General features: G+C 39.5%; 1 protein-coding gene across 2 annotated transcripts in view; it reads right to left on the bottom strand.

Moving 5' to 3' along the window:
• LOC118800430 (vacuolar protein sorting-associated protein 13B-like) overlaps positions 1-25,052 on the bottom strand; it is a 402,625-nt gene that overhangs the window by 103,661 nt on the left and 273,912 nt on the right. For both annotated transcript variants that reach the window (XM_036560640.1, XM_036560641.1), the window contains exons 37-42: positions 17,672-17,874; positions 16,280-16,514; positions 15,663-15,847; positions 14,099-14,292; positions 12,791-12,972; positions 11,133-11,488 (exon numbers count right to left, since the gene is read on the bottom strand). In XM_036560640.1, the coding sequence (XP_036416533.1) occupies positions 11,133-11,488; positions 12,791-12,972; positions 14,099-14,292; positions 15,663-15,847; positions 16,280-16,514; positions 17,672-17,874 (1,355 nt within the window). The remainder of the gene's footprint in view (positions 1-11,132; positions 11,489-12,790; positions 12,973-14,098; positions 14,293-15,662; positions 15,848-16,279; positions 16,515-17,671; positions 17,875-25,052) is intronic.

The following is a 25,052-nucleotide window of genomic DNA, read 5'->3' on the forward strand; positions in this document are numbered from 1 at the left end:
ATTATATGGTTGCTTTGAGTTATTCTTGCAACAAATTAGCAGTTAAATTGGTAAATGGGTACAATGAGATTAGCTAATATTGTTGTAAATCTGTTTTTTTTTCTAAAGATATTTGTAACGTATTAAACAAGTATTAGGTGTAAATGAACGTTATCTGTAGATATCACAAGTATTCAAGCCTAGAAATAATTTATAATAGACACACAAAAGAAATTCCCCGTATGTTTGAGACTGTCTTGCCCCCTCGCACGCAAAACTGAAGAGACCAGCAAATGAAAAGTTTTATTTCCTCAGGAGTCCTTGAACATAGGCTGTAATATAGTCAGTGATGATAAACAATGATTATTGTGTTTCTATTTCATTTCACACAACATAAGCACTCCTGTAAGTTTCATAAGCAGAAAAAAAAAGAAAGACAAAATGTGGTGATGACGGTAATTAGCTCAACTCTGCGGAATGCATCACACGACCATGTACTGTGGTTATGCAGACCTCTTTTAACATATGTTCAGTACCTCACTATGGGAATCACCCTGTGCATGACCGACTACGGAAGCACCAATGGCACCATGTCTGGTAGTGCCAACTAACATTTACATACACAGATGCTGTGTTGGGCTCTGCCAGGCATGTCAACGGCATGGCCATTTTGGGGGCAGCCAATATCACTGCCTGACTGCATTCATTTTTTCTCTGATTTTGTATTAAGCGTATTATGAAGTTACTGTTTTCCTTAAACCGTACAGATATTCCCAACAGCATCTTCTTACACAAAGTTATCGTAGCTTCTTTTTTGAATCTTCCCATTCCACCTTAAATGGTGTAGCCTTCGGCACCAGAATGCAACTGCTGAACAGAACCGTTCAGTGGGATGACGTAACCACGTAGCTATTTGCTGTTTAGTTCTATGTTGATGTCAGTATTGTGCCACCGCATCCTGCTGTGTCACTTAAAACTTGAAAACAATTTAAAAAAGGGCAGTTCCCTCACACAGAGGGCAAGTAAATGAAGTAAATGAAAGCAATGCACAATTTTAAACCCACCATTCAATAATGTCAAAGCTTCAATCTAACACTAATTTCTGAATATTAAATGCTGCTGTTAACCAGGAGAGAGTAACGTTAGCCGAAATTGAACCTGTTCTGTTGTGCTTTAAGCTGTAGCTTGCTAGGCTAAGCTAACACAAGTGCACAGTGTCTTCCACTGCAGTATGGGCTCGGTTCTAGCGAACCAATGATTAAAAACACCCATTTAGAGGATAAAGACTCATATATGAGAGCACAGATTCGAATGACTTGTGTTGATGTGACAGAAGGATAAAAAACAGAATTTTTCTGTGGTGCTTTGATATGTACCCTGCCGGATGATGTGAATGGTAACGTAACTAGTTATCCAGCTACAGGTAAAACCCACCGCAGTACAGGTTTCAGTAACAGATGCTTAAATAACACCCATTTAGAGGATAAGGAAGATGACAGCTAGGGGTGGGAATCTTTAGGCACCTCACGATTCGATTATGATTCAGAGGGCTGCGATGCGATTATAAAACGATTATCGATGCATCTCGATGCATCTTTTTTCTCCATACAGGATTTCTATCTTCCTACTGTCTGAGGACTTGGTAGTTTTAAAGCAAAGTATTTGTAATGATCCATAATGTAAATGCATTACGGATCACTACAAATACTTTGCTTTAAATATCTAAAATATCTTTTATTAATAAATCAAATGGAAGTGATGTGGCAAGTGAACTAGAAAGCTCTAATTCAGAGACGCTGCTGCCACTCATCTGCGATAAAATGCGCTGTTACCCTGAAATAAGACCCAGTGGTAATGGGTGTCCACGCTGCACGTTACAGCCATCCTTCCCGTTTTCTTTAGTGATCTTATAAGTTCGGTTTTGGTCTCGTTGTAGAGACTGTGTGTGTGTGGGGGGGTGTTTTCGAGACTGGACGCTGAATCTCGGCTCCAAAGTGTGCAGCATAGCACGAAAGCCCTGGTTCTCAACGACCGAGAACAGACAGCAGACAGCAGGTCACATAGCCCCGAAGTCTGGCCTCGCCAGTAGCGAACGAAAAAACAGAGATTAAGACGAACAATTGGAGGACTATAATGCAATGAGAGACTGTCTTTCTCTAAAAAGTTGCGAAAATGAACTCGCTTCTCTTTCGAATTTTCCAGTTCCACCTTAAATGGTGCAGCAGTTACATTCGGTGCCTAAGGTAGAATTTAAGGTGGAACGGGAAAATCAGAACGAGAAGCTGGCAAATGAGAAGCGACTTCAGCCTCGTAAAACAGCCCGATACTGAGACATTTTACAAGAAACTGATCTAGTTTTGAAGAAAAGTTTCCTGAGAGAGATGGGAGGAAAGCGGTTATAGCTAAAGCTTAAAGCAGAGCGAAATAAAATCTGCGCTCTCGTTTATATTTTTAGCCCATACTACAACATTAACACATACTGAGACATACTGGACGTTAAATGTTGTGGCTCCCAAGGTGATTTGATTTTTGTTGAAAGGACAAAATGGCTCTTCTTATCATTTGTGCTGTGACTCCCGACCTAACCTGGCTTTAATGCAGAGGGAGCCGGTCGGATTTCTCACTCATCCCGTTGTGTTTTTGTTATGTGCCGTCACAGACTGTGCGCTGCACTTCCGCACTTCCAGTTCCGCCCTTTGCGTTCCGTCAACATTACGTTATAAATTAAATATTTAGAAAATCGTTTTTTGACATTTGTGAATCAATTCAGAATCGTTCACGTCCGCATCGCGATGCATCTAAGAATCGAGTTTTTCCCGCACCCCTAATGACAGCACACTGAGAGACTGGAGTTGGTGTGACAGACGGAATCAAATGTGTTTTGTGGTGGGTGGTGCGTGCATGGCTATAAGCCTGTTAGCAGTTAGCCACTCGTTAGTCCATTCGTCTCCAAATTATCCATATTCGTCTTAAATCTTTCTCTTTGCCATTTCGTTATCTGTGTTGCTGTGTGACCAACAGTCTGCTCGTCAGTCTTCAGCGTTAAAGGTTGGAAAATTAGCAGTTATACATTAACTCCAGCATTTAAGACCATGTATTGTGAAAACTGTGTTAGAACTGTGTTATAACAATTTTACAGCAAATCAGAATTATGTTATTTTACCTAAAAATCTAGTTCTGCTGTGGAGCTGCAACAGCTCTGCAGCAGTGGAGCGATTATTCAGCTGCGCAGGCCTGATTCTCACCCCAAACAGAACCATGGTCACTGATGTGAATTTTGAGGCTAAAGTGTTACTGGAGTTTAACAAAGGACTCTGAATGTCATGTCTGTACACATCTTGCTGTAATGTTTAAACTGGAGCAGTTTTATTTCAACAGTTGAAAACGCTTTGCAAAATTGTTTTGTTTGTATATGGTTATTTTTGTTGATTTTTGTTACGAAAAACTTGGAATGATTGAATTTACCTTTACCTGGTCTAAATTTTTGTTGCATATCACGCCTTTCATTGTGTAAGTTTGATTGTTGGTTACATTTAAACTTACTTTTTGGTGATCTCTTTGTATATTTGCTGCTTTTCAATTGTATGTTTCTTTCTGGCACATGAGTACTGAAGTGCTTGTTTGGTGTGTCAGGTGATTCACTAACATTCTGACAATCGCATTTTGAAAGTAGCTAAAAAGTAGCCACTACTTTTTCTGGAAAAGTAGCTAAATTGTCAGATTACTTTTTCTGGAAAAGTAGCTAAATTGTAGCTAGCTACAAATATTTTAGTAGCTATTCCAACCCCGCCCTGGTTCTCTGGAACAGGAGTGAGGTACTTCCCTCCATGCAGAGAAGATTAGGGTTTTGTGTTGTGCAAATCACTTAAACCCTCTAATTCATTGGAAATAATACAGAGACAACAAATTAAATGTTGAAACTGATAAATCATTGTTTTTTTGAAAAGCATATGCCCATTTTGAATTTGACACCAACAACACATTCCAAAAAAGTTGGGACGGGGGCCTGTTTACCACTGTGTCATCACCTCTTCTTTTAACAACATTCTTTAAGCGTTTGGGAACTGAGGAGACCAATTGCTGTAGTTTTGAAAGTGAAATGTTTTCCCATTTTTGCTTAACATAGTATTTCAGCTGCTCAAGAGTTCAGGGTCTCGTATTTTTCATTTTTTAATGTGCCAAATGTTTTCAGTGGTGACAGGTCTGGGCTGCAGGCAGGCCAGTTTAGCCTTCAGACTCTTTTGAAACAGAGCCATGCTGTTGAAATACATGCAGAATGTGGTTTGACATTGTCTTGTTGAAATAAGCAAGGCCTTCCCTGAAAAGATGTCGTCTGGATGGCAGCATATGTTGCCAAAACATGTATATAGCATTCAGCATTAATGGTGCCTTCACAGATGTGCCAGTCACCCATGCCATGTGCACTGATGCACCCCTATACCATCATGAATACTGGCTTTTGAACTGTGCACAGATAACAAGCTGAGTGGTCTTTTGCCTGGAGGACACAGGTGTCCATGATTTCCAAAAAGAAATTTAAAGGCTGATTTTTAATTAAATGCAGCGCCGAACTGTTTTCACAGACGTTCTCAGAAATTTTTCTGAGCCCATGCAGTGATTTCCACTACAGAATCATGGCTGGTTTTAATGCAGTGCTGTCTGAAGGCCCAAAGATCACAGCCAGCAAATACGGTTTTATTGCCTTGTTGCATACATACAAAGATTTCTCCAGATTCTCTGAATCTTTTAATGTTATTATGTACTGTAGATGATGAAAAGCAAAAGTTCTTTGCTATTTTTTTTAAGCATTTATTTTCATTTTAAAATTAGTAACAGGAGGGTTACATTTACAGGAGGAGGAAAAAAAAAATTCTTACAATCCAGGGTGTTAGCTTTTAAACATACAATTACATACAACAACAGGTATCTCAAGTTGAACCAGGTTAGTCTTGGTCCTTTTCGAAATAGGCGAACAGAGGACCCCATATTTTATCAAACACCTCTAACTGTTCATTGTTTAAAAATCGCAGCTTCTCCAAATGCAGTACATTGATCAGTTCCTTTATCCACATTTCATATGTTGGTACTGACTCTTGTTTCCACATTTGTAGTATATATTTTTTTGCAATAACCATACTAAAAAGAATGGCCTGGCGTTCATGTTTCTCCACGGTTACCGAGTCATTGGTTGGTCCCAACACAGCCCAAAGTGGATTAGGTTTCCAGTCGTTCTTTGCTATTTTATGTTGAGAAACTTTATTCTTGAACTGTTGCACAATTTGATTGTGCAGTCTTTCACAGAGTGGTGAACCCCTACTCATCTTTACTTCTGAAAGACTTAGCCTCTCTGGGATGCTCATTTTATATCCAATCATGTTACTGACCTGTTGCCAATTCATCATCAATTAACCACAAGTATTACACAACTTTACCAGTCCCCGTCCGTGTTGTAGGCATCAAATTCAAAATGGGTATTTTTCGAAAAACAATAACATTTCTCAATTTCAACATTTGATATGTTGTCTTTGTGCTATTTTCAATTAAATATAGGGTTTAAATGATTTGCACATCACTGCATTTTGTTTTACTTACATTTTTCACAGCATTCCAACTTTTTTGAAAATGCGGTTGTAGATCTCCAGGACCAACATTGGGCACGCTTGGTCTAAAGTGTAGTGAACACCACCATCTGGTTGAACCCAAGTCACCTCTGTTTACAAGAACCCTCCGCAATACCCAAACTAAAAGCTTTGGCTCCACAAAGTCTGAGGTAAAAGCCATAAAACAGGATTAAGTTGTCTAACAAGTTTACAGCTTAAAAGGAAGTCACCCTGGGACCAAGCATGGACACATGGTTATCAACCTTCGGCCCCAAAAGACACACCAGGCAGCCATAAATCCCTGCCTGGAATCTAGCTACAGAATATTACCGAGACTCTAACTAAACTTTTCAATTACAGGAAATCAAGTTTCTAAAGTGTGCATCAACACCAAATTCCCACCATTCAACAGGTTCATTTCAAGAAGTCTTGAGACCCCAGAAACGAGGTTGTTATGAGAATCTAAAACAAAGTGAGCCCTTTTAGATTTTATTGACAATTTAGATATGGAGCTACAGCATCCCCAAGTGGTGAGAATGAGACAGCACACTGCCACCACAAGGACATTTGCTTATAAAGAACCCAAGAAACTTGTTGCGTTGTCTGCTTATCAACATTTATATAATCTGTAAGCAATACTACTTGTTTTATTAGTCTTATTGTTAAGTGTGTTACTTAAAACCTGTATCTTTTACTAATATTAAGTGCTAGAAATATGTAGTGTATAACTTTGATAACAGACCGAGGCAACCATTTCAATGTAGTGAATTTAGACTATTGACAAATATGCATCCTGAATGTGGTTTTCTTTTCTTTTTTCGTTTCTTTCCCTTTCATTGTTGATTTTTTTCTTCATACACTGGGTAACGACCCTGTGTGTAACTAGTCATATTCAGAGATTACAAGCAAATGTAACCTGTGTTCTTTAACATGTGTTGTGTATCAGGTAACAAGGGTTAAACTCTCTCTTATAAACATACTGGAATGTCCTAGCTGTTCAATCCTTGATTTTGAAAGTTAAACCGATTTTATGTTAGAATAATGTTTCTTTTCCTTCGTTTTAAAACTAACTAAAATAAAGAAGGCAGTGTTTGTGGGGAAGGCGCTCCTAAAATTATGCACAACCAATCAGAGTTGGAAACAATGAATAGCTAATTAACCGTTAGGTGAGGAGAACCTATCAGCACTCTGGTTCTGCCTCCAAAGGGTAGGGCCTACAGCTGAACAAAACCTGAGTGCACAGCAATTTCAGGTGGTTCTGCGTTCTCAGCAAGAAGATAGCTAATTTCTAAGTTTGTGCCGGCCTTGGTCAGAAAGACAGGTCAGAAGTATTAGAACGCTAAAATTTCAGATCTGAAACCTTTGTTGTTTTGGTAACTTATCTGTCCGGTTACACACCTTAAGCTTAAACCACGCTTAGACAAGAAAGGTGAATGGCTCTCGTCTGGCCAGAAGTTGTTCACGTTTTTGACTCTGCTAAAGAGAGGTACTTAGTTAAATTTGTATCACCAGCCTCAGAACCCTGATTGCAATCTAAACCTCGCCAGCGGAGTCAGAGCAGTTCTGACACCACGGAGACCCGGCAGGCTGCCCAAGCTCCACCCTCAAGCAGCCACGAGACGCCTCAGCCCAGTCACTGACTGAAAGGCGCGTGTCCGCATGGTGACGCAGCATCTACCGCCAGCGAGGAGGTAAACCAACGCGTGAGCTCCAGCCTTCGATCGAGCCGGTCCTGAGACGACCTCTCCTGAAGTCAGCCCCTCAACTCCAACGTAAGCTGGCTCCTTCAATTTGCAGTCAGGGCCCTGACGCCAATTTATTTAATAAGAAAACTTGTAATAGATATATCCACCCATATAGTATTCCCGTCCATACTTAGGTTAATTCTCTAGAGGCTCTTTCATGTCTTTGAGCGGCTTCCCAAGAACCACACTGCCTCATACTATTTAGCTGTGAATCACTTTACTCGAGCTATTTGTTTCTTTTGACTTTTATTTTGTGTTTTATTTTCTGTTATTTATCATTGAAAGTAGTCCAGATGTAGTTTGATATTTAGCCAACAAATCACCTTTTGTTGAAGCATCCTTCGTGCGAGCGTTTCTCTTTCTTATCCTGGTCTGTAGACTTCAAATTAATCCAGGTTACCCTAAACCTGTACCTAAGGTTCTAGCAATAATAACATTAAAACCCACTACAAAAGGAAGATGTAAAGCTGTATGCAAAAGTCCCAGACATGTTTTGTTGACTTTAAGTGAAAAAAAAGTTAACACATTTTCCGCAGGGAACAAACAAAGCATGTTTCTAAATATGCATTTTGCTGCATACAGTGCACAATTTCTTTTTTTTTTACAGCTCAAAACACTTACCTTCTAGTATCTGTGCCATCATGACCAAGTAACAGGAAATTCTGTTAAAGACTGATGTTAATGGTGTTACGCCCTCTATTGTCGAAAGCTGTTAAAAGACTATTCAGACTCTTCACAGAAGCTTCCACATTCTGAGTCATTCTAAAAAGTGTGTGGTGGGGATGCCAGTTATTCAAGAGGAAGCCATGCTGGCATTACCTCAGCTGGTGTGGCTCATGGGAAGTCTGGCCTGCGATAAACAGACATAATTCTATACTCCTTCCTCAAAGACAGCTGGGAGTTTACATTCCTCTTTTGTTTTTATAGAGGAACGTGAGGGGGGCTCTGCATTGCATTGCATGCATGCACACAAACATGTACACACACTTTGCAGGCTACAAGAACTCTTATGCTGTATTTTTTCATAAGGCCATCTGATAATATCAATCCAGTTCCCCCATATCCCTAAATCTCTTCCAAGTCAATGATACTCCATAAAACTGCAAATACAAGCACATATATCCTATAACAGTATCTGTCCTGTTATGCCCTGCCCTGTTTCTCTCACTTACTGCAATCTAACTCCAGAAGATTTAGACCCACAAATGTGCATTTCATTGTATAATGTCCTGTGGAGGAAATGTAGCACTGACAAAAGGCAGCATCATGTTAAATAGAATCTGTCTGATAAGAGCTCAAAACAAATGGAGGAATAAAGAGATTTGACTGAAAAGAGCTACAGTGTAAATCTATGAATGTGTTAAAGTAAGGAATGTGATCGCTCTCAGAGGGACGCAGGGTATCTGACTAACATTAGAAATCAGCAGAATCATAAAATTTCACATTTCACAAAATCACTTTTCCTTACACAGAGCACACATGCTTGCACTCATGTCTGTGAACAGAAACAACAACCTACACCATTTACAATGGTCTGCAATGTCAGTGCTCATTGACTAGTCCATTCCCATTCCATATGTTCCATTCCAACAGGTTTTCTACAAAGCCTGTTTGATGACTGAAAAAGAAGAACCGCTTAGTCACCAAACATACAGTTGTATGCATTGGTTTGGGTACCCCTGGCTGCACAACCTCTCCAAAAAACTACTTAAAAATATTTTTATGCAAGTTACTTTATGTTTGATTTACTTAAAACAACTTTGGTTAAATTGTAATTGTGGCACGTGCAAGTTTGGACACCCGACTAAATGACTACTTAGTAACATCCCTTTTGACAGATTTCACAGCTTACAAATGTTTTTGCGGACTGCTTCGAGTCTTTCTATTGTTTTAGGAATTTTCACCCACTCTTCCTTGCAGAAAGCTTCTAGTTCTACGATATTTTTTTCTCAAAACATACCTTTGGTAACTGTGGTCAACAAGTTCCATTTTTTACTTTTTCAGTCCACAGCACTAGTTTTCAAAATGCTTCTGGCATATCTAAATGTTGTTTTGCATACTTCAGATGATGTTTTAACACAGATTTCCAGGTTGCCTTCTGATAACTCTTCCATGCAGCTCATGTTTGTGCGAGCAACACTGCACAGTACAATTCTGCACAACCACTTCTGTCAGCTAAACCTTCCTACAGGCTCTCTGCTGTCATATGTGGGTTTTGCTTTGCTTTTCTGGCCAGCATCTGAGCAGTTCTTTGCAAGAGTTCTCCAGATCTTCCCTTGACTTCCAAAATTCCTCTTAACAGCTGTGTCCTAATGACATATTGGACAGTAAAAACTGCAAGCTAGAAGCACTCTGAAATGTTTTATAGCCCTCCTCTGCTCTGTAGGCGTTAGTTAGCTTAACTTTCAGATCATCAGCCAGCTGCCTGAAAGAGGCCATGGTTGTTGAGTGTTAGCACAATTTTTGAAATTTCCAAAAAATATTTTGCGTTGGAACGATCATCAGCGGACAATTCCGAACTAGTTCTAATTAATAAATTAAGGCCTAATGAGTTAAATAAGTTTAGAGATTTTAGAACATGAGAAGTGTCCAAATTTTTGCACATGCCACAATTACTACTTTTTTGATTCGATATGCTCATCAAAATACAAAGTAACTTTAACATCTATAAAATCATTACCATTTGCAGAACAAATTTCAATTTTCAAAAATAGTTTGCTGCAGAGCTTGTTTTTCCTTAAAAGATTGTTGGCCAGGGTATCTTGGCCACTGTATAAGCAATAGCTTCAGCTTTCTCTGATCAGCTGAATCTTTTAAATTTCAGTCACGCTTTCTTCTACTCGGTTTACAAGTCAAAATGCATATTTGTATATTTGTTTTACTCTGTAATTGTAATTAAAAGTGAAAAAAGTAGCAATATAAAAGAAAATTATTAGAAATTAACTAATTACAATAACTAATACAATTCTAGAGAAACTTAAAGCATCAGAATTGTTCCCTTTAACGGTGATAGAAACCAGACATCAAAAACGTTTAATGCCTCAAAAGCTACTTTATTACATGAAATACACGACCATGCTGCCTGATACCTGAGACAATATTTTTAAAAATAGTTTTAGGCCTAAAATGTCTCTTTAAAATACATGAAAAATGCACGTTCACTGGTCATTTTGGAAAGTATATAAAAACGGCTATATATGTGCTGTAGACTTTGATATCCTTGGTTCCTATCATCACCATTACAGAGTCTAAATAATTTAATTAAGCAGAAATTCTAAAGTTCAGTGGAATTCCCCATTAATTTTCCTAAAAAAAAAAGTATGGATACAGCGAAAGAGGTACTCAAGTGCTACTGCAAGAGTAGTAGTAATTTGTTGCTTTCCACCTCTTGAGTGTGTGCATACATATATCAAGTGAAAGTCTTGGCAGATGTAGGTTTTAACCATGTTTTATTGACAAACTGTTTACACTGTTTATGTTCAACCAAGCTAAGTTGAGGCATGGGCATGTTTAAAATTCTATGTGTATCAATGATTGTGCATGAATAAGTGTATGAATGATCAAGCTTTGTGCACACCTTTTATGTGGTCCCACTATAGAGGATACTTGTGAACATAACCAGGCTGGACTTTAGAAAGCTTACTTAGTCCTCTGAAGACTGCTCCATGACCATGACAGCAAACAAGTTAAATGTAAGGCCTATCAAACATGACACCTGCGCCCTGAGTCAGATTGTAGAGATCCGTTGCTGGAAAGAATAGTGTTAATACATTCTCATTTGTAGGGTATGTGAGAATGTGTGTCTCACCTGTTGCCAAGCCAGCAGTGCTGTGTCCAGCGTATGTATGGCATGCTGCCCCAAAGAAACCTGGACAGGATCCACGTGGAGGGTCAGCTGGGTGTGTTTGTGATGGGATTGGCTGTATGTGCTGATGCTATGGCCCTGGAAGCTAAAGGGTTGCAACAAGGGTAAGAGGGTAAGGTTCCTGTAGTCCACCAGGTGGCAGTGCAGTGTGGTTGAGAAGTGCAGCTTTTGGCCAAGCTGAGCCCCATTACTCCACTGCCGCACAAACACTTGCGGCTCGCGCACACACACCATCCCATACTCTTGGTCAGATGGTAACTTCCTGTCTGGCAGGAAGGGGCGGAGTTGTTGGGATGGTACTGATGAAAGACAAGCCAGAAAATAGAACAGCATTAGAAAACACCACTCAATAAAGTGTACAGCCAATTAGAATCAGAGTGCATCAGCAACAGGTGTGAGTCATCCTTAGCTCTGCACAGAGCTGTGAAGAAACATTCAATGCAGTTTAGAAAAGAACACTGAAAGGGACAAATGAAAAATTAAACCACTGGTACATCTGTTGTAAACATACTCTTGCGCATCCTGTCGATGTGCCACAGTAGTCTCTAGACTGACATTTTCTGGTCTGAATACCAGGAAACCCCCTCCTGAACTGCTTTGGGGTAGATTTTCTGGGGCTTCTGGGGAAATACTTCTTTTTCGCTAGCTGGCGAACACAGAATGAAGGCAGATAGCTAACATTACTGCTATGAAGCCGAACGTCTGCAGTAACTGTTTGTAGTATCTGTCTTCCTCATTAAAATGGAGAGAATGGATTACTCAAATGACAGTAATGACTCGTCAGATGAGCTAAACGCTCAAGCTAGCTAGATACCTTACATGAATTTGGCTATTATGCTGAAAGGGTCAAGTTAATAATAAATATTAACTTAAATATTAAATTATTTATTTATTCAACAATCGAGTTAAGAGAATGCTAGCATGGTTATATCTAATTAACCTTGATCAGTGGTTAATCTAGCAATCAGAACTGGTTGACACCATAGGGATTCCTATTGGAACTATATGACGTATTCGTCTAATGCACACTGAATAACACTGATGGTCTGAAAAAACAAAAAAAAAGTTTAAAACAATACATTCTGACAAACTGATGAGGGTGAGGAATATAATTCAGCTCTACACAATACTGCAGAACATCACAAAAAAAAAAATTAAACTGTAGTTTATTTAGTATTTCTTTAACGTTAGGGGAGTTCTTCACTTCCACAGTGGTAAATATTTTCAGTTTGAATACAGGCCTCCAAAAGAACTTTGGGTCTGGAAACAACATGGAGGTAGACAAGGCAGAACTATGTATTATTGCCCAGGATTCCACCTGGAATGAAGCACAGATGCAAAGACTGCTGCTCACCACAAAGTTAAGTCGTCATGGACTCTGCAGTGATCTCTAAAGGGATCTGTTTGTATTGTGTGCATCACACTCAAGGGAAAAATACTGGTAAATTCCACCTCATAATTACTTTACAAAACAGAAGAAAACAACAAATTTATTTTGAGCACACTCCCTCTTCCACAAATACGTAAATGTCTCCGATTATTCAGGAGTGCTAGATGGATCTGGACAGTGATGAGGAGTGGTAGGAATGCATGTGTGCTACCTGCGCCTAGTTGTTCCAGATGGTGGCACAGCCGCAGCTCCATGTGGGCCAGCCGCAGGGACACCCCAACCGATGGCACAAACCATGGCGCAAAACAAGAGTCCACCCGTGTACACGCTGCCAATGCTGTGGGAGATACAAGCTGCTCACATGGCAACTGGGAACCAGACTCACTGTCCAAGCTAGACAGAAAAAAAAAGACGTCAGCAGGGACCCGGGAAGGTGTGCTGAAATTTTAAGCAGCATATATCCCCAGACTGTTCCCACAAAGTTAGGAGCATGCAATTGTCCAAAATGTCTTGTTATGCTGAAGCACTATGATTTCCTCTAACTGGAACTAAGGAGCCTAGGCCAACCCCTAAAAAACAACCCCATAGCATTACCCCTCCTCTACCAAGCTTTACAGTTGGAACAATGCAGTCAGGTAGGTAATGTTCTCCTGGCATTCGGTAAACCCACACTCATCCATCAGACTGCCAGATAGAGAAGCGTGATTCATCACTCCACAGAATACATTTCCACTGCTCCAGAATTCAGTGGCAGTGTGCTTTATACCCCCTTTGGCATTGTGCATTTTGATCTTAGGCTTGTGTGTAGCTGCTCAGCCATGGAAACCCATTTCGTGAAGCTCCTAATGCGCAGTTCTTTTGCCTATGTTGCTTCCAGAGGCAATTTGGAACTCTCTTGTGAGTGATTCAACAGAGGACAGCCACTGTGTGCTCCAGCACACGGCAGCCCCACTCTGTGAGTGGCAGACACATCAGTCTCTCTTTCACACAGGTACACTGACGCTGATCAAGTGGGATATATGCGTATAGCAGTGCACTCCATGAGCTCCAGGTACACATACCCTACTATTCCCAGCTGTGATTACATCACCAAAAAAAAAGAACATTTCTAATAAAGTTTAGAAGGGGAGAGGGGAAGACACGAAACTGAAGTTTTAAGTAGGGAGTCAAAGTAGACAGATTTTAAACAGAGAAATGTAGTGTTTGCATGTTGAGTCTAATGAATTACAATTGCTGCTGTTTTTGTCTTTTCGGGATGGAGACATTTTGCTTCTATTACATTTTCATATTCCTCCCCTTTACTATTCAAGGGCATTCAAAGTGAAGCAGAACGTAGGCGTGTCAACACAATGAAACAAGCATACAGAAACACACAAACAAACACACAGTCTCTTCTGTCAGATACATGGATCTTAACAAATACTTACACAACAAAAGAATAATTACCAGAGAACACCTTCTTAAATCTATACACATCTAAAAAGCATTTACATAATTTATTCTTCTTTCTCCAACACACCTCTCATCTGCCCCGTCTCCTGTACTGTTAACTATGACTCTCCAGAGGTCTGAGGCTACAAGTTCAGTCTGGTGTGTGTGTGGGCTGAGGGGGGGCAATGTGAGCTCACAGACACTACACTCAGACAGGCTGAACTCTCTGTAAGGCACAAAAGCTCTTTTTAGCTCATCCCAGAATTCCAGACTACAGGGCACCTGCACAGACAAAATGAAAGATAAATGGTTAACACAAAAAAAGCACTGTGCTGTGTAGTAATACTGGAGATTGTATGTGAGAGCAGAATGAAGGCATGGCAGGTATATATGTGCGCCATCTCTGTTTTCTGCCCAGAGCCATATTCAGTGATTGTGTAGTAATGTTTCAGTCCACAGCTGTGGAGTGGGACTGTTTCATTTTTTCCTCTGTATCTGTATATGGGTGTTCTTACTCTTAGCAATGTCTCTTAACCCTAGTGCCGCATCCTCCCCTGCACTAAAACATCCAAGTCATACCATTAGCCGATCATAAAAAAAGACAATGATTTCTTCCAATAGTGACGATATGTAATTTAAGAGCTATAAGAATGCCTGACACTCTCCGCTATTTCCCAACAACTCACAAGCTGCTACAGTGCCTATGAGTTTAAACCAGCTATTGTTGTGTGTTGGCTTTTTCATGTTTCCGCTCTCTGCAGCTGGACTCTCGCAACCTCAGAGAAATCAAATAAAAATCAAATTAATCAAGCCTGTTTGAAGTTGTCTATAAAGAAGAGGCAAATTAAGTTTCTGAGCAGCAGGGACTGAAATCAATTAAATATAGATCACAATGATCTGGCAAAAAACAAAGAGTAACACGCATACCCTCCCCCTTCCACAAATCTTTGCTCAGTTCTTCTACTCCTACAGCTGCATGCTGAACTGGGTGTGCGCTCATATAGAACTACATGCTGGCGAGTGTGTGGAGAAAGGAGAACGTCCAAATCACAGATTCATAAATCATGTGTGTTACAAAAAGGCAGTATGATCTGTGTGCAAAATAGTAAAGTAACAGTATTGCTGTAGTGTGCTTCCTACTTTCTCCACAACTGAGCAGAACTCCAACTCTACTTGTGTGTGTGTATGTGTATGTTTTGTTTGTGTGTGTGTCTTTTCTCTGTATAGTAAGTGTTTCTCTCTGTGTCAGCCACCGAAAACAGGCACGGATAGACCCGAAGTGAGTGAGAAACAGAACTACATGCCAGTTGAGAGGGGGGAGAAAGAAAGAATTAGGGAAAGATGAAGGACATGGGCACAATCTCTGAATTTGGCTCTGGGCAGAAAACAGAGATGGTGCACATTAAGACCTCAAATGCCAAGTTGCTTAGCACAGAACACCAATAGCAAGAATACCTGTAAGGCCAAACAGTTTGATGAGTACAGCTTTCTCTCCTCATTAATTTTCATTTCCTGTCTTGAGAATAGTTACCTCAAGTATGATATTTTTGCTGAGTTTACTGTCTCGGACCATACAAGCAGCACAGAGGCACTCAGTTTAACAGTAACTCTCTGTTTCTCACCCTCTTTGTCTGAGTGCAGGTGATGCTCACCTGTAGAACATCCCCCAGGTCAGCTGTGCTGATTTCTGGATCTTCTGTAGTATTAAAAGGCACAGGGGTGATGCGTACGAAGGTGAGAACTCGTGGTTCAGGATATCTCCACATCATCACACCAGGACTGTCCTCTGTCTCATTATAGAACACCACCTCATGTGCCCCTGGCAGCTTCTGAGAGGCTACAGACAAAATGAAGACACATCGATATAGGATAACAGAAGTACAGCCCATTTACTCCAAGAGAATCAGAACTCTGGGATCAGTATTTTTCAGTCTCCATGTACGCAGATAACCACCTTTTCAGACAGAGATATCTGTGACAACAGGGTAACGATTTACAGAAAGGGTAAAAACGTACTGAAAGCACCTCAAACCAAGGTTTTGGTAGTGTTTAAAAATGAATGTGTTTTTCAGGACCTGATACTGTATGTGTCCTCTCACTCACATACAGGTATTTCTAGACTGTCTACAGCATACTATTGCTTTTCGAACACACACTCACTCACACTCTCTCACACACACACACACACATACACACACACACAACACACACACACACTGGTATCTACTTCATAAAACACCTGTCTCCTGACTGGATAAGGAAAACGTACCTGAGTCCTGGATGTACTGGAAGAGGCCAGTGCGTAGGTCGTCAAAGGAGTGTTCTGTACAATGGGAGTGTGGCCCAGGGGAGGGTGGTGGATACGATCTAAAAGGTTTCTCCTTAGGCTTCTCCTCTTGCCCTCCCACAGGCTTCTCCACTTGTCCTCCCACATCTTTCAAGTAGCACTGTATGTACTCTTGAATCAGACTAAGGCAATTATAGTGCTCCTGCCCCCAAAACACCTACCGAGAGAGAGAGAGAGCATGTGTTAGTTGATGCATGTATTGTCATGTTTGTCATCTATCACACAGTGGAATTTTATATTTTGGTATTCCCCTCTTGTCTCCACAACAAAAAATTGGGGATTTCTAAAGGAGAGATGTGGCTCTAGTACTGGGGCTGACTGAAGGCTGTGGGCAGTGGTGTTATGAGGGGCAGAGTATGATTAAGAATGTGGTGCTGAGCTGTGAGTCATCTCTTGTGTAATAGTGAGGAGATTTTCCCTGGCACTGAACAGGCAGGAAGCAGGAGTCCTGTCCTCAGAGATGTGGAGCAGTATTACCTTTCATCCCAGAGTTGGAGAAAAAGAACACACACTTTGCAGGTTTGTGTGTGTGTGTAAGTTACTATTGGTGACTCAGAGAGTGGGGCAAGTACAGAAAATATGCTGCCACTAGGTAACTGTTCCTTCATAACATACAGATTGCTTATGTGAGATACAGCTTGCTTATGTGAGCTGGAGGCAGACATATTCTACTATTATAATTCAGCCAGGACCACTATGTCAAAGAAATTTTTTATTTCCATTTATATTTAGTGTTATGGCTCTGTTCTGAGAGCAACAGAAAGACCTGCCAGAGAACAGAATAGAGCAGGCATAAATGACAACAAACATGACATTGAACAAGTCAGATACAGCAGGGAGGAGATGGGTGGAGGCGGGCTACAAAGTGGCTGTGGAGGAAGCAGCAAGAATGGGCAAGCTAAAGCAGGTTAAATAAGTGCGCTGATAACAGCAGGTGATTGTGACCTGAGTTTTTAGTGGCCCAACTGAACTAACGCTATGCGTAATTACAGTATTCTATACATCTCTATCTAACTCTACCCATATCTTTCTTCCTCTCTTCTTCTGTCTCTTCCTCTTTTGCTTAGGTGGACCTGTGAACATGCTTGGGCAATGTGGGAAAACCCCAATATGATGGCGTACACTCTTCCAACAACAACATCAGCACATCAGGTCAAAAAAGGCACAGACAGAAGACCTTGGTCAGTCAGTATGGCTCCTATAGTGGAATAAGAAATGATATTCATAATGTCTACAGTTGTTGATTATAGCTGACATTAGGGTCATATGGCAGAGGTTGACCATAAGGTTTGGATCACATGTAAAATGCTGTACCTGTAGTAATCCTCCCTTTATATCCAGCAGGATTCTTGGCGGGCCAACTTCAGGGGTGGGGCTGCCACTGTGTCGGCACCAACGGGCTTCCAGTTCTACACTGCAGGAGAATGGCCCTACAAACACCCTGCTTCTCTCCTGTAAAGCCGTTCGAACCAACATATGCTCACACTGCAAAAACACACAAGCCTCCTTCATACTCTCTGCTCAGAGACAGAGAGAAAGGGAGAAAGAGAGGGCGAGAGAGAGGGCGATAGATTGTTTTCAAATCAGGGTAACATTATATCTTTTTGATGAATGACAGTTACCTGGAATATTTTGCTATGAATACAACACTGAGGGCCAGATGTGCAAAATGTGCCATGATATGACCGCAATATGAGTCCACAATGCATCTGAGCTCTGTTTACTAACTGCTCGTTTGTGAGATGCAGGGCTGAAAATACAGTGTGATAATGAAGCCATTAACAAGCCTGAGACAAAACAGAAAATGAAACTTCAGTCCTGAAGCACTGTTATCAATGAAATGAAGTTCTTTACCACTAAAACATCTTACAGGGGTATTATTTTAATTTACTATGAAACTGTCAAGTATAATAACCATATGCAAGTAAAATAAGTGCAAAGCTGAATTAAATGCAGTTAAGAATATTACAACTAACAAATGCATGTGCATATACACAAACCGCATATATAAGAAGGGGGGGGTTGCATAAACTTGTTGCAGACATTGCCTGAATTGATCAGTGAAACTGGTGTAAAAAAAAAAACAAAAAAAAAACAGTTGTAAATACGCAAAAGGAAAGCCCAGAAAGAAATACTGCACAGTACTCAAAGACTACACATGATGAGACTAACTCCACTGCAAGCTACACAAAGCTACTTTCACACTGACTGTGGAAAATTCACTGCTATGCTTTTAAACACACTACAGAGTGGGATGCATGGCTTGGACATAAAACAGAGGCCCGGTGTACATATGAGTGATGGCGCAGAGCTTGTTTTGCTAACATTCAATTTACTAAGGCAGCAGCTTATCTTGCAAACTGTGTGTGACCCCTCCCACCAACCACACACTTGTGAGGCTTGGAGTTTAAAAGACAATTGACATTCAATTTAAAAGATAAAATATTTAATGGTTAAGCATGAAAAGATGTTACAACAAATTAACTCATTGTGTCAAGTTATTAATATAAATAACTTGACTTTCAGTGAAATATTACTCCCGGCATTGTTTTTTTAATACCAAGACAAAATGTCAGCCTCGCCCAGTTAGATATTAGCTTTCATTAAGCAGTTAAACTAGATACTTAAAAGGCAAATTAGAATCTAAAATAAATCTATATTAATTGTTAAAACACAAATCCAATTCCAAAAAAGTTAGAACAGTAGGTAAAATATGAATAACCCAGACAGCATGAATTAATAAATCTACTTTGACCTGTGTTTAAAATAAAACAATAAAAAGACAAGATATGTAATATTTTATCTTATAAGTTCGTTTTTTGAAATGGATACCTACAACACATTTCAAAAAAAGTTGAGACAGGAGCATTTTAAGACTAGGAACACTAAGAAATATTCAAAAAACAACTCACACAAGTGATGTAATCATGCTTGGATATAAAAGCAGCATCAGAAAAGGTGTAGTCCTTTTTTTTCTGATGTATATTTAAGAAAATGGCAAGCCTTGACTCATCCTTTCTTAGGTCAAACAGAATTTACTAATCACTGCTTTCTGTTTTTATTAGCATTTCACATACTGTCCCAACTATCCCAACTGGGGTGGTATAGCTGCAAGTGGCAACCATCGGGGTCCAAGCACTTTCTGCTCAATGAGGACTTCATGTTTATAAACAAACATTTGATGATAATAATTGCATTTCAACATATTCTAAAGACATCAGGACACAAGTCTTATACTGCTGACAAACACCGACAGCTCAGACGAGATTCAAACCCAGCCCCGTCACATCGAAAGGGCAACGGTGAGCCACAAGTGCCTCATAAGAGCAGAGGTCTTTTTGACAACATTTACCAGTAAGGGGCAAAAAACAATCAAGCATCATTTCAGCAACTAGATGCTTTCTACTTTCAATTATTTCACAATTGGAAACTCTTACTGAGAATTAACTGAGCAGTGTTTTTCAGTATGTAATTCAGCATTTACAGGCAAGTTTAGTTACAATTACTTACTTCTGCAATGACAGCTCAGATAGGATTTGCAGGGGGCAGTAAGGAGCCAGCATATATCGATTTTTTTTAATAATTACTGACCTTCAGACACTTGTGAAAAATTTTAGACCAATATTGTGAAGATATCTTGAAAATTCACTAGTTTAAAAATTATGGTTTCACATATTTTACCACTTATGTTAAAGGTTTTTTTTTTTGTGGCAGGAGACAACTAGTCCCAGTAAGGCATTATGTAAAACAAAGAATACTGCTGAAAAAAATAATTTTGACTGTAGGTCTCATGGTTCAGGAGATATGGGCCAAAACGTAAAATTTTGCACTACAGTGCCACCCTTAGGCCAACTTGGGTCGTTTCACTTCTCTGGGTCTTGGGTCACATACTGCACCTACACTCTAAATTTGGTCTCTGGATGACTTACAGTGTATTCTCCACAATGCACCTTATCCAAAAATAAATAAATAAATTAATTAATTAAATAATAATACAATTAAAAAAAAACAAAACACAAGCACCATAAACCCAAAGAGGCCCTGATGTTTATAAATATACGAAATACATCTGTACATTGATAAACTGAGTGTGCAAACTAAATATTGCATGCACACTCAGCTTATCAATATACAGATATGTTCCATATTTATATACAAAAAAATCACCGGAGGGCTTATAGCCCCTTCAGTCAGTATAACCCAACCCGCACTTAATTCACATACTTGCAGCCATTATAGGCAAAAAAATATATATATATTGTACAACATATTTTAGTAATTATTTAGTTTCAGATGCCACAGATTTTTTCTAGACCAATTTTGAGACAATATAATGAAAATTGTTTAGAGACTAGTTTAAAATTGGTATTTTTTAAATTTTGTACAATTGTAGAAAAACAAAAAAGTTTTCTAAAAGACTTGTATTTGGAAAATTGTCAGTCTCAGTACACTGCATGATAAGAATCAAAGGGCTTTCCCACAAGATAAACACAACATGACATATGCTTATTTTTTAATAACAGTGCCACCTAATTGTCGACTAATGTGAAATTTCAAGTAAGTTACCCTTTATTGCTCCCACAACGGTGAAATTTACCACCGCATTTAACCCATCTGTGCAGTGAAACACCCACATACACACTATTGAAAGCACACACACTAGGGGACAGTAAGCACACTTGACCATAGCACCAGGAAAGCAGTTGGGGGTTAGGTGCCTCAGGGGATTGAGCCGGTGACCTTCCGGTCCACAAGGCTGGGTCCTTAACAGCCAGCCCATGACTGCCCCCCAAATTTCACAGGGTATTAGAGAATGCCTACATATCATTTAAAATAACATGCTGATTAGACAATGTGAAAGTCTGCCAAATGCCTGCTGAAATGTGAATTGGCTAATGCTGGCCATATTTTTCCAGTTAAGTCATACTCAACAACCCACTTATAAGGTAGTTTAAAGATACTATCTGCAAAACTACAGCTTAATTGCAGTGGTGGCTGAGAAACCAAAACCAAACCACCAAATCTGGGGTCACCTCAAAGTCATGTGACACGAAGCTCTAAAGTTTGTGAGAATTGATATAAGCAATTCTGATCTTTATAGAGAAAGTTCCACCCTGAAAAGACTAATTGGCCTGTCGCGTTCATGTCGCTTACAAATGGCCATTTTTTTATTCCCGGCCGGGAATCGAACCCAGGCCCTTCTTGCTGTGAGGTGACAGCGCTACCCACTGCGCCACCGTGCCGCCCTCACACCATAATACTTTGTTCAAAAAAAAATTTAGCTTTGATTCTGCTGTGGATTGACATTGTTTTGACAACCTTATGCAATGTCAACATTTATTTTCATCCAGAGTTGCATTCATTTTGGTCGAGATCTTTTACTGGCAATGGAGTCGCACCACTTCATAAAGTCTTCTCCAGCACATCCCCAAGACTTTGAATGGGGTTAAGGTCAGGACTCTGTGGTGGCCAACAAATGTGAGAAGATTCCCATGCTTCCTGGACCACTCTTTCACAATTTGAGCCCAATAAATTTTGGCTCTGTTGTCATGGAATATGCCTGTGCCATCAGGGAGGAAAAAATCCATTGAAGGGACAACCTAGTCATTCAGTACATTCGAGTAGTCAGCTGACTTCATTTTACTGGCACATAATGTTGCTGAGCCTAGACATGCTCAAATGAAACAACTGTAGATCATAACGCTGCCTCCAGATGGTTGGTACAGTGGGCACTATACATGAAGATTGCATTGCTTCACTTCATATCATCGATATGACTTCTCTGATCACGGTCATTCAACATTTTTTTTGACCACATTCGCTCCACAAAGTTGATGGTTCACCACTATTCTTTCAGGTATTAATAATGTGTTGGACTATTAAAACAACTGCAGTAATTTCAGCAGTCTCCTTAGTTGTTTTCTTTGCTTGATGAAGACCAATAATTAGATTCTTCTGAAACACAGTAACATCTTTTTCATGACCACAGGATACATCTTTTAACATGGTTGTTTAAGAAATGAGAAGCTACTCACAGCATCAGTTAGGGTTAAAAGAATTGTTGCCAGATGAAATATATTAATCAATGCAGTCATTATCCAGTCAAAGGTTTTTACATTTTTTATTTAAATCCAAACAGTGACATGTTTTTGGCTAGGCAGTGTATTTGATTACCTCAAAACATTAAACAAATAAAACAGTAACTGTTCCATGTGCAAAGTTCTCGACACCCCATTAAGTCAGCACTTAGTAAGATTTCGGCAAACATGACCGCAAATTGTTTTCGTATCTGGCTAGGAGTCTTTCTACTCTTACTTTAAAAATATTCACCCACTTTTCTTTGCAGAACACCTCTGGTTCTGAGATACTGTTGGCCTGTCTTGCCTGAACAGCATGTTTAAGATCTACCCGATTTTCACGGATGTTTAGGTCATTGGAACAATGAGGGCAATTCCAAAAGCTTCAGCTTCAGTTTCTTGATTTTGAGGTGTTTTGGATCATTGACCTGCTGTAGAAGCCTCTTTTCAGCTTCAGTTTCTTCACTGACTGTGAAATATTTGCTTTGAGAATTTGCTGATATTTAATGGAATTCACTCTTCCCCTCTGCTCTGAAACTGTGGAATTTTCAGTTCCACACAACAGTCTCCAAGCAGTGTTCTTGTGAGGTACATTTGTGCTAGTAGCCTACAGTCAATGGATTCCCTCATTCCATTAAGTGTTTGTAGCAGGCCCACACAGATGTCTTTAGTCCTACAGGATTAGAGGTTGCCTGAACACCTCGGGCACTGTTCTGTACCATGATCAGACATCCTCTGTCCAGTGCTTTCTCTACCCTAGACTGGATGTGGCCTGCATACACTGTTGCAGTTAATGAGACTGTGGTATAGAAAACAACAAAATAATGACTGAGTTATAAACCATTCTGATCCTAACCTTAGTAAACTCTGACTGTGAACCATTTGGTTTAATCAATCTTTCATCATTCTCTCTCTGACGCACACACTCAAACGCACACAGAGGGGGTTCATCTCCAATAAGGCCACATCTTTGGTTAATGAAGTGACAAACAATTTATAGCGGTGTGGGTTTTGGTCTGGCACCACAGTTTGACCACTACATAAATAATGTTGAATTCTCCAGGAAGTTACAATCCACCTCTCCACCTTAAGCAGAGCAAGTGAAGCCCATGGATCCAGTCAGGGTCAACCCAGGCTGTGCTGATGGCACTTCTGGCGTATCTGCCTGACCACATCCTATCTCTAGTCAAAACACAATCTTATTTAGAAACTCAGGCAGGCATCCCAGAAATCCACAAGCATAATCTCATCACATGTGAGAGACAAATGATTTAGGTCACAGGCAGGTGCACAGACGACAATTGAAAATGATAAGTAATAAATGCATGAGTAATCGTTTTCTATTGTGTGTCAACCATTCATGGAAATGGCTAAAAACAAATGATTTTTACTGTACTATATTTAGTTGCAGAAAGTCCTTCTGATACTGTTCAAATGGATAAGAACCTGGTCTGTCTGCATATGATACTCACCCAAATTACTATTATTCAGATTAATCTTTTAACATATGAACTTACATATCTATGTATTTTCTACAAAGAAAACCAAAATTCTCAGAATCACAAACTTTAATTCAATAAATTCAAGTCCTTTTCAAATTCATCTTAATTACAGTAACAATTTTTACTAATAACTTAAACTTTACCATTTGGTGTTTTTTATTACAATTAAAAATTAACATGTTGAAATTTTAATTACTATGGTATCTGGTTTAGCCTTTACTTCCTATTTTTCTTGATCTCAGAAATTCAATTGACAATTCTGAAAATTAAATTTCAACCAGTAAATATTTAATTCTACATAGAAATTGGATTTGCATGTGTGATAATTAAATATTAAATACTGACTACTAAAAAAATCAGCGTCAATCAGTGTAAATTATAAATTTGTAAAATCCATTGTAAATTGAAAAGTAGTACTGAAAGCTAAACGACATAAATCAATTCAAACACACAAACATAAAAAATCAGTAAACATAACTAGAATCTCAACATGTCAAATTATACCTTACTTAAGTGGATTAAAAGCTAAACCTACTTTCCTGAGGATGTATTAAATACTGTGCCAGTGAAATCTAAAGTCCTGCTCAGGCAAATCTTTTTTCTCCTATGTTCTCCTACAACTGCAGTTAGGTTTGCCATGCTGCTCCATCCAAACAGATCACAATTTGACTTTTAAACAAATCGTTTAATCAGCTGAGTAAAATTATGTGCGATTTGTTGAATATGTGATCAAACATGTTTGGAAACATTGTAGAAAATATAATTTAATCTGCATCGGCTTTTACAGTGAAAATTACCATCAGAGTGATTTAGGTTTAATTTTTTGCAGGATTGTGTCATGTAATGAATCAATACCACCATTTTTATATAATAGTGTAGCCACACATCTCATCATGCAGGTCTGAGGCTAAGCAAAGTCTCAACACCTCCATTGTAGCTACATGTCGGACTGGCTCTTCTCATTCGGCTTTAATTACATTGTTTTGTAGAGTAAGAACAGCAATCTTTGCAGAGCTGCAGGCGTGGAAATTTAGTTTGACAACAAGGGGGACCAATGTCAGGAGGTACATGAATGGTATATAGCTACAATTAGAGTTAATATACTGTCATTATGTC

Source organism: Colossoma macropomum, unplaced genomic scaffold, assembly GCF_904425465.1.
Source record: "Colossoma macropomum unplaced genomic scaffold, Colossoma_macropomum, whole genome shotgun sequence".
Taxonomy (NCBI): Eukaryota; Metazoa; Chordata; class Actinopteri; order Characiformes; family Serrasalmidae; genus Colossoma; species Colossoma macropomum.